This window comes from Gobio gobio, assembly GCF_949357685.1.
Source record: "Gobio gobio genome assembly, chromosome: 19".
Lineage (NCBI taxonomy): Eukaryota > Metazoa > Chordata > Actinopteri > Cypriniformes > Gobionidae > Gobio > Gobio gobio.
Genome location: NC_137112.1, coordinates 1,416,329 through 1,426,328, shown reverse-complemented (window position 1 = coordinate 1,426,328; position 10,000 = coordinate 1,416,329). Strand labels below are relative to the sequence as shown.

At 48.8% G+C, this 10,000-nt stretch overlaps 1 protein-coding gene across 1 annotated transcript in view; it reads left to right on the top strand.

Moving 5' to 3' along the window:
• Positions 1-10,000, top strand: part of pfklb (phosphofructokinase, liver b) — a 36,146-nt gene that overhangs the window by 18,265 nt on the left and 7,881 nt on the right. The window contains exons 13-16 of the mRNA XM_079844717.1: positions 6,755-6,901; positions 7,099-7,169; positions 8,232-8,319; positions 8,408-8,560. Coding sequence (XP_079700843.1) covers positions 6,755-6,901; positions 7,099-7,169; positions 8,232-8,319; positions 8,408-8,560 — 459 coding nt within the window. The remainder of the gene's footprint in view (positions 1-6,754; positions 6,902-7,098; positions 7,170-8,231; positions 8,320-8,407; positions 8,561-10,000) is intronic.

The following is a 10,000-nucleotide window of genomic DNA, read 5'->3' as shown; positions in this document are numbered from 1 at the left end:
CTGTTAGTGGGATTATAACACAGTGGAAGCCATTGGGAACAACAGCAACTCAACCACAAAGAGCGGGGTCAGCGCATGCTGAGGGTCACAGAGCGGGGTCAGCGCATGCTGAGGGTCACAGAGCGGGGTCAGCGCATGCTGAGGGTCACAGAGCGGAGTCAGCGCATGCTGAGGGTCACAGAGCGGGGTCAGCGCATGCTGAGGGTCACAGAGCGGAGTCAGCGCATGCTGAGGGTCACAGAGCGGGGTCAGCTCATGCTGAGGGCCACAGAGCGGGGTCAGCGCATGCTGAGGGTCACAGAGCGGGGTCAGCGCATGCTGAGGGTCACAGAGCGGGGTCAGCGCATGCTGAGGGTCACAGAGCGGGGTCAGCGCATGCTGAGGGTCACAGAGCGGGGTCAGCGCATGCTGAGGGTCACAGAGCGGGGTCAGCGCATGCTGAGGGTCACAGAGCGGGGTCAGCGCATGCTGAGGGTCACAGAGCGGGGTCAGCGCATGCTGAGGGTCACAGAGCGGGGTCAGCGCATGCTGAGGGTCACAGAGCGGGGTCAGCGCATGCTGAGGGCCACAGAGCGGGGTCAGCGCATGCTGAGGGCCACAGAGCGGGGTCAGCGCATGCTGAGGGTCACAGAGCGGGGTCAGCTCATGCTGAGGGCCACAGAGCGGGGTCAGCGCATGCTGAGGGTCACAGAGCGGGGTCAGCGCATGCTGAGGGCCACAGAGCGGGGTCAGCGCATGCTGAGGGTCACAGAGCGGAGTCAGCGCATGCTGAGGGTCACAGAGCGGGGTCAGCGCATGCTGAGGGTCACAGAGCGGGGTCAGCGCATGCTGAGGGTCACAGAGCGGGGTCAGCGCATGCTGAGGGTCACAGAGCGGGGTAAGCGCATGCTGAGGGTCACAGAAATCGCCAACTTTTGCAGAGTCAAGAGCTCCAGACCTCCAAACTTCTGTGGCCTTCATATGAGCTCAAGAACAGTGTGTAGAGCTTCATGGAATGGGTTTCCATGGCCGAGCAGCTCATCCTAGCCTTACAGCACCAGCGTGGGATGCAGTGGGGTAAAGCGCGCCGCCACTTGACTCTAGAGCTGTGGAGACGTGTTCTCTGAGTGACCAATCACGCTTCTCTGTCTGACAATCCCATGGACGAGTCTGGGTTTGGCGGTTGCCTGGAGAACGGGACTTGCCTGACTGCATTGTGCCAAGTGTCAAGTTTGGTGGAGGGGGGATTTTTTTGTTTTTCAGGGGTTAGTTCCAGTGAAAGGAACTCCCAAGACATTTTGGACAATTTCATGCTCCCGACTTTGTGGGCCCAGTTTGGGGACGGCCCCTTCCTGTCCCAGCATGACTGCTCCAGTGCTCAAAGCGTCTCCATAAAGACATGGATGAGCGAGTTTGGTGGAGGAACTGGAGTCCTGAGCTCAACCCCATAGAACAGCTTTGGGATGAATTAGAGCGGAGACTGAGAGCCAGGCCTTCTCGTCCAACATCACAAATGAAGAATCCCCATAAACACACTCCTAAACCTTGAGGAAAGAAGAGCTGGAGCTGTTAGAGCTCCACATTAAACCCGACGGATGAAGAATGGAAAGCTCATGTGCGTTAGGGCTGCAACAAACGATTATTTTGATAATCGATTAATCTATCGGTTATTAGAACGATTAATCGACTAATCATCGATTATTGTTATTGCCATCGACGACTAATCAGTACATTTTTACCGATTATTCAGCTTTCCCTATTAGTTAAAACATTGAGTTATACATATTCTAACTATAATATATAAATAAGAAAATCACTTCAGCTTTTGAAATGGATGTTTTAATGAACTTTGAGCCAAGTTCTCAGAACTCAAATCACACACAAATGCTCTCTAAGCATTGTTTAAATATTCTGTTTTCTTTCAATTGAAAAAAAATTATAATAATAAGCAAAAATTAGCTGCATTACAGACAAAAAAATATATATATTTTTGAATGCAAACATCTCTTGGCTTCAGTATTAAAGGCATAGTTCACCCAAAAATGAAAATTGTGTAAATGAATAATTTACTCGCCCTCAAGTTGTTCCAAACCTGTATAAGTTCTGCTGAACACAAAGGAAGATATTTTGAAGAGTGTTTGTAACCAAGCAGATTACCACAGTAGGGGAAATATAATATGGTACTCAATGGTTGCTCTCTCTGCTTTGTTACAAACATTCTTCAAAATAAATATCTTCCTTTTTGTTCAGCAGAACAAAGAAACTCATACAAGTTTGGAACAACTTGAGGGTAAGTAAATGATGACAGAATTTTCATTTTTGGGTGAACTGTCCCTTTAAGAGCTTCATTTGTAAAACAATAACAGGCCCACTGCTTTTCTTAGAACTGAAAAAGAGGACATTTACTTCAGGACACAAAGAATGGTAAAATATTAATCTGCAAATGACATTGCAGACAAAATTACATATTAATCTCTTACATGACAATTGAGCTGCCAGATTCTCATTCACCTTTTAATTAACAATATGAAAACATGATATTCTACCTAACATCGCCTTTTGTGAGTCTTCATGCATATGAACAGAATACAGGCAATGATGAGACTATCTAATTGTGTAATAATAATAAAAATTGAGTATACATGAACAAGATGTTTATTTGGTATTTAACAGGCTAAATTGGCTTTTGGCTAATGAAAACAAGTCCGCAATCTGAAATTAACAGGAAATTGAATTGGAAATGAAAAGGCTGAAAGGTGAAATTAAAGAAAAAAACAACTGCATATTCTGCAACCCAAACAAAGATGTTACTTAAATCAGCATTTGTTTTTAAATTCAGTGTAAAGAAAAAAAGTCCTTACCAGTGAAATTAAATAAAACCAAAGTATATAATTGTTCCAAAATGTTAAATCAAATAATGTTTAGTGCAACGAAAAAAAACTAAGATGCTACAGCAGGTGCTTTTTAAATCAAATTAAGTCAATGTAATTTTAAGGTAAAATAAAAATGATCATCCTATACAGAACTGATAGTATTTCATTTCAAAAGTGCAGCATGTTCTTCGTTAGGCTACAAAAAGAAGTATTTCGGCTTTGTCACAAGTTAGTCTGTTTCGTTCTCATCCGATCCAACACGTGAGAAGCTGAGCTGAACAAACACTCACGATCTACACTTGTGCAGGAGGAGAGATAAGCTCGCTCAACTTCAGCTCGTGCAACTTCAGCTCGCTCAACTTCAGCTCGTGCAACTTCAGCTCGTGCATCTTCAGCTCGCGCAACTTCAGCTCGCTCAACTTCAGCTCGCTCATCTTCAGCTCGCTCAACTTCAGCTCGCGCAACTTCAGCTCGCTCATCTTCAGCTCGCGCAACTTCAGCTCGCGCAACTTCAGCTCGCTCAACTTCAGCTCGCGCAACTTCAGCTCGCGCAACTTCAGCTCGCTCATCTTCAGCTCGCTCAACTTCAGCTCGCGCAACTTCAGCTCGCTCATCTTCAGCTCGCTCATCTTCAGCTCGCGCAACTTCAGCTCGCGCAACTTCAGCTCGCTCAACTTCAGCTCGCGCAACTTCAGCTCGCGCAACTTCAGCTCGCTCAACTTCAGCTCCCTCAACTTCAACTCGCGCAACTTCAGCTCGCTCAACTTCAGCTCACTCAACTTCAGCTCGCTCAACTTCAGCTCGCGCAACTTCAGCTCGCTCAACTTCAGCTCGTGCATCTTCAGCTCGCTCAACTTCAGCTCGCTCAACTTCAACTCGCGCAACTTCAGCTCGCTCAACTTCAGCTCGCTCAACTTCAGCTCGCTCAACTTCAGCTCGCTCAACTTCAGCTCGTGCAACTTCAGCTCGCTCAACTTCAGCTCGTGCAACTTCAGCTCGCTCAACTTCAGCTCGTGCATCTTCAGCTCGCGCAACTTCAGCTCGCTCATCTTCAGCTCGCTCAACTTCAGCTCGTGCATCTTCAGCTCGCTCAACTTCAGCTCGCGCAACTTCAGCTCGCGCATCTTCAGCTCGCGCATCTTCAGCTCGCTCAAATTCAGCTCGCGCATCTTCAGCTCGCGCATCTTCAGCTCGCTCAAATTCAGCTCGCGCATCTTCAGCTCGCGCATCTTCAGCTCGCGCAACTTCAGCTCGCGCAACTTCAGCTCGCTCAACTTCAGCTCTCTCAACTTCAGCTCGCTCAACTTCAGCTCGCGCAACTTCAGCTCGCTCAACTTCAGCTCGCGCATCTTCAGCTCGCTCAACTTCAGCTCGCGCAACTTCAGCTCGCGCAACTTCAGCTCGTGCAACTACAGCTCACGCAACTTCAGCTCTCTCAACTTCAGCTCGCGCAACTTCAGCTCGCTCAACTTCAGCTCTCTCAACTTCAGCTCGCGCAACTTCACCTCGCTCAACTTCAGCTCGCGCATCTTCAGCTCGCTCAACTTCAGCTCGCGCAACTTCAGCTCGTGCAACTTCAGCTCGTGCAACTACAGCTCACGCAACTTCAGCTCGCTCAACTTCAGCTCGCGCAACTTCAGCTCGCTCAACTTCAGCTCGCTCAACTTCAGCTCGCTCAACTTCAGCTCGCTCAACTTCAGCTCGCTCAACTTCAGCTCGCTCAACTTCAGCTCGCGCAACTTCAGCTCGCTCAACTTCAGCTCGCTCAACTTCAGCTCGCTCAACTTCAGCTCGCTCAACTTCAGCTCGCTCAACTTCAGCTCGCTCAACTTCAGCTCGCGCAACTTCAGCTCGCGCAACTTCAGCTCGCTCAACTTCAGCTCGTGCATCTTCAGCTCGCGCAACTTCAGCTCGCTCATCTTCAGCTCGCTCAACTTCAGCTCGTGCATCTTCAGCTCGCTCAACTTCAGCTCGCGCAACTTCAGCTCGCGCATCTTCAGCTCGCGCATCTTCAGCTCGCTCAAATTCAGCTCGCGCATCTTCAGCTCGCGCATCTTCAGCTCGCGCAACTTCAGCTCGCTCAACTTCAGCTCTCTCAACTTCAGCTCGCTCAACTTCAGCTCGCGCAACTTCAGCTCGCTCAACTTCAGCTCGCGCATCTTCAACTCGCTCAACTTCAGCTCGCGCAACTTCAGCTCGCGCAACTTCAGCTCGTGCAACTACAGCTCACGCAACTTCAGCTCTCTCAACTTCAGCTCGCGCAACTTCAGCTCGCTCAACTTCAGCTCTCTCAACTTCAGCTCGCGCAACTTCACCTCGCTCAACTTCAGCTCGCACATCTTCAGCTCGCTCAACTTCAGCTCGCGCAACTTCAGCTCGCGCAACTTCAGCTCGTGCAACTACAGCTCACGCAACTTCAGCTCGCTCAACTTCAGCTCGCTCAACTTCAGCTCTCTCCACTTCACCTCGCTCAACTTCACCTCGCTCAACTTCAGCTCGCTCAACTTCAGCTTGCGCATCTTCAGCTCGCTCAACTTCAGCTCGCGCAACTTCAGCTCGCTCAACTTCAGCTCGCTCAACTTCAGCTCGCGCATCTTCAGCTCGCTCAACTTCAGCTCGCGCAACTTCAGCTCGCTCAACTTCAGCTCGCGCAACTTCAGCTCGGTCAACTTCAACTCGCGCAACTTCAACTCGCGCAACTTCAGCTCGCGCAACTTCAGCTCGCTCAACTTCAGCTCTCTCAACTTCAGCTCGCTCAACTTCAGCTCGCGCAACTTCAGCTCGCTCATCTTCAGCTCGCGCAACTTCAGCTCGCTCAACTTCAGCTCTCTCAACTTCAGCTCGCGCAACTTCAGCTCGCTCAACTTCAGCTCGCGCATCTTCAGCTCGCTCAACTTCAGCTCGCGCAACTTCAGCTCGCGCAACTTCAGCTCGTGCAACTACAGCTCACGCAACTTCAGCTCGCTCAACTTCAGCTCGCTCAACTTCAGCTCTCTCCACTTCACCTCGCTCAACTTCAGCTCGCTCAACTTCAGCTCGCGCAACTTCAGCTCGCTCAACTTCACCTCGCTCAACTTCACCTCGCTCAACTTCAGCTTGCGCATCTTCAGCTCGCTCAACTTCAGCTCGCGCAACTTCAGCTCGCGCAACTTCAGCTCGCGCAACTTCAGCTCGTGCAACTACAGCTCGCGCAACTTCAGCTCGCGCAACTTCAGCTCGCGCAACTTCAGCTCGCGCAACTTCAGCTCGTGCAACTTCAGCTCGCTCAATTTCAGCTCGCTCAACTTCAGCTCGCCCAACTTCAGCTCGCTCAACTTCAGCTCGCTCAACTTCAGCTCGCGCAACTTCAGCTCGCGCAACTTCAGCTCGTGCAACTTCAGCTCTCTCCACTTCAGCTCGATCAACTTCAGCTCGCTCAACTTCAGCTCTCTCAACTTCAGCTCGCTCAACTTTAGCTCGCGCAACTTCAGCTCGCTCAAGTTCGCGCAACTTCAGCTCGCGCATCTTCAGCTCGCGCAACTTCAGCTCGCGCAACTTCAGCTCGCGCAACTTCAGCTCGCGCAACTTCAGCTCGCGCAACTTTAGCTCGCACAACTTCAGCTCGCGCAGGAAAGCGGCACTTCATTCCCTTCAGCATCTCGTCTCTTCCCTCAGTTCTCCAGTTTCCGTTTTTTAACACACAAGTGACATGTTTCGAGAATGATTGCAATATAGGCGCGTATGTGCACGCGGGCGCACAAAGAAAAATACAAAGAAAACCGTTCCGGTTTTTGGCCGGTCAACCGGTGCATCCCTAGTTTCAGCCCTAATGTGCGTGTGAAGGGGGGTGTCACAACACTTCTGGCAATGTAGTGTGTGTGCATACTAATGTTGTGTGTGTGTGTGTGTGTGTGTTCCTCTAGAGTAATCACTCTATGGCGATCCTGAACGTTGGCGCTCCGGCCGCGGGGATGAACGCTGCGGTGAGGTCGGCGGTGAGGGTGGCGCTTGCTCAGGGTCACCGGGTGTACACCATCCACGACGGCTTCGAGGGTCTGGCCAAAGGCCCGGTGAGAGTCACACACACACGGTCTGATCACATGTCTCTGAGCGTCCTTCATCTGATCACATGTCTCTGAGCGTCCTTCATCTGATCACATGTCTCTGAGCGTCCTTCATCTGATCACATGTCTCTGAGCGTCCTTCATCTGATCACATGTCTCTGAGCGTCCTTCATCTGATGAGTGACCCTGATCTCTTCCTGCAGCTGATCGAGGTTCACTGGCGGGACGTGGCGGGCTGGACGGGGCAGGGAGGGTCACTGCTGGGCACCAAACGGTCAGAGTCTCAGGCATCCAATCACAGCTCTCTCATGTTCATCCAGGATGATGTCACAACCTGCTGCGTTTCATAAGTCGCTTGGGTTCTGTGTCTGCTGTCAATCAGACTAGCCCCGCCCACAGTGTGATCTCATTGGTCCATCTTGCACCCCATATCTGTTTATTAAATGGATAGTTCAGCCAAAAATGAACAGTAGCCCATGATTTCCTCTCCCTCTCGTCATCCGAGGTGTGTGTGTCATTCTCCTCTCAGACGAATATAATCTGAGTTATATTACAAAAGTCCAGGCTAATCCAAGCTTTATAACAGCAGTAATAGTTGCTCTGTTTTTGAAGTGCATCTGTCCGTCATATAACTGCTCCAGCGGCTCTGGGGTGTTAATAAAGGCCTTCTGAAGCGAATCGATGCGTTTGTGTAAGAAAAATATCCATATTTAAAACTTTATCAAGTAAACTTTCGGCCTCCACCTTCTGTGGAAAAGTGTTGAATGTTGAAAGTGAAACGTTAGTCTTTCCATCCGCAGGGGAACTTTCAACACTTCCAGAAATTGAACAGGGAAGGCGGTCGGTTGAAACTTTACTTTATAAAGTTTTAAATATGGATATTTTTCTTCCACAAACGCGTTGATTCGCTTCAGAAGGCCTTTATTAACACCCCAGAGCCGCTGGAGCAGTTATATGATGGACAGATGCACTTTTTATAGACTTCAAAAACAGAGCAACTATGAATCAAATTCTAACGCTTGGATTAGCCTGGACTTTTGTAATATAACTCCGATTATTCATCTGAAAGAAGAATGTCACACACACCTCGGATGACTTGAGGGAGAGTAAATCATGGGGTCATGTTCATTTTTGGGTGAACTATCCCTTTAAACACCCCCTAAATTTTGTCTGGCTGAGATTATGTTGCCACAATTTCGCGTTCAGTTCACTGGATACTTGATATGATTCATCTGATTAAAACATGAAATAAAGTCCTCAAATCCACACAATTATTGTTTGCACTTTTCTCCGTGGTTGGAGTTTGTTCGTTCATTGGTGTTTTATGTTTGTTTAGAACTCTTCCCAACTCCTGCATGGAGAGCATCGTGGAGAATATCGGCAAATTCGGCATCCAGTCGCTGCTGGTGATTGGTGGATTTGAGGTACAGGTTGTGTGTGTGTGTGTGTGTGTGAGAGCATGTGTGTGTGTGTGTGAGAGAATGTGTGTTTGATGAGTGTTCACTCCCGCAGGCGTATGAAGGCGTTCTTCAGCTGGTTGAAGCTCGAGGTCACTATGATGAACTCTGTATCCCCATGTGTGTGATTCCGGCTACGATCAGCAACAACGTGCCGGGAACAGACTTCAGTTTGGGTGCAGACACTGCGGTGAACGCGGCCATGGAGGTGAGACTCGCTCGGCTGTAAAGTGTGCCTGTAAAGTGTGCCTGTAAAGTGTGTCTGTAAAGTGTGCCTGTAAAGTGTGTCTGTAAAGTGTGTCTGTAAAGTGTGACTGTAAAGTGTGCCTGTAAAGTGTGCCTGTAAAGTGTGCCTGTAAAGTGTGCCTGTAAAGTGCGCCTGTAAAGTGCGCCTGTAAAGTGTGCCTGTAAAGTGCGCCTGTAAAGTGCGCCTGTAAAGTGCGCCTGTAAAGTGCGCCTGTAAAGTGCGCCTGTAAAGTGCGCCTGTAAAGTGCGCCTGTAAAGTGTGCCTGTAAAGTGTGCCTGTAAAGTGCGCCTGTAAAGTGCGCCTGTAAAGTGCGACTGTAAAGTGCGTCTGTAAAGTGCGTCTGTAAAGTGCGTATGTAAAGTGCGCCTGTAAAGTGTCTGTAGTGTGTCTGTAAAGTGTGTCTGTAGCGTGTGTGTAAAGTGTGTCTTTATAGTGTGTCTTTATAGTGTGTCTTTATAGTGTGTCTGTAAAGTGTGACTGTAAAGTGCGTCTGTAAAGTGCGCCTGTAAAGTGCGTCTGTAAAGTGTGACTGTAAAGTGCGTATGTAAAGTGTGACTGTAAAGTGTGTCTGTAAAGTGTGTCTGTAAAACTGTGTGTCTGTAAAGTGTGTCTGTAAAGTGTGTCTGTAAAGTGCGTATGTAAAGTGCGCCTGTAAAGTGCGCCTGTAAAGTGTGCCTGTAAAGTGTGCCTGTAAAGTGTGACTGTAAAGTGCGTCTGTAAAGTGCGTCTGTAAAGTGCGTCTGTAAAGTGTGACTGTAAAGTGTGTCTGTAAAGTGCGTCTGTAAAGTGCGTCTGTAAAGTGTGTCTGTAAAGTGTGTCTGTAAAGTGCGTCTGTAAAGTGCGTCTGTAAAGTGCGTCTGTAAAGTGTGCCTGTAAAGTGTGCCTGTAAAGTGTGACTGTAAAGTGTGACTGTAAAGTGTGACTGTAAAGTGCGTCTGTAAAGTGCGTCTGTAAAGTGCGCCTGTAAAGTGCGTCTGTAAAGTGCGTCTGTAAAGTGCGCCTGTAAAGTGCGTCTGTAAAGTACGTCTGTAAAGTGTGACTGTAAAGTGCGTATGTAAAGTGCGTATGTAAAGTGCGTCTGTAAAGTGCGTCTGTAAAGTGTGTCTTTATAGTGTGCCTGTAAAGTGTGTCTGTAAAGTGTGCCTGTAAAGTGTGTCTGTAAAGTGTGTCTGTAAAGTGCGTCTGTAAAGTGCGCCTGTAAAGTGCGTCTGTAAAGTGCGCCTGTAAAGTGCGCCTGTAAAGTGCGCCTGTAAAGTGCGCCTGTAAAGTGCGTCTGTAAAGTGCGCCTGTAAATTGCGCCTGTAAATTGCCTGTAAAGTGTGTCTGTAAAGTGTGTCTGTAAAGTGTGTGTAATGTGTTTGTGTCTGTAAAGTGTGTCTGTAAAGTGTGTCTGTAGTGTGT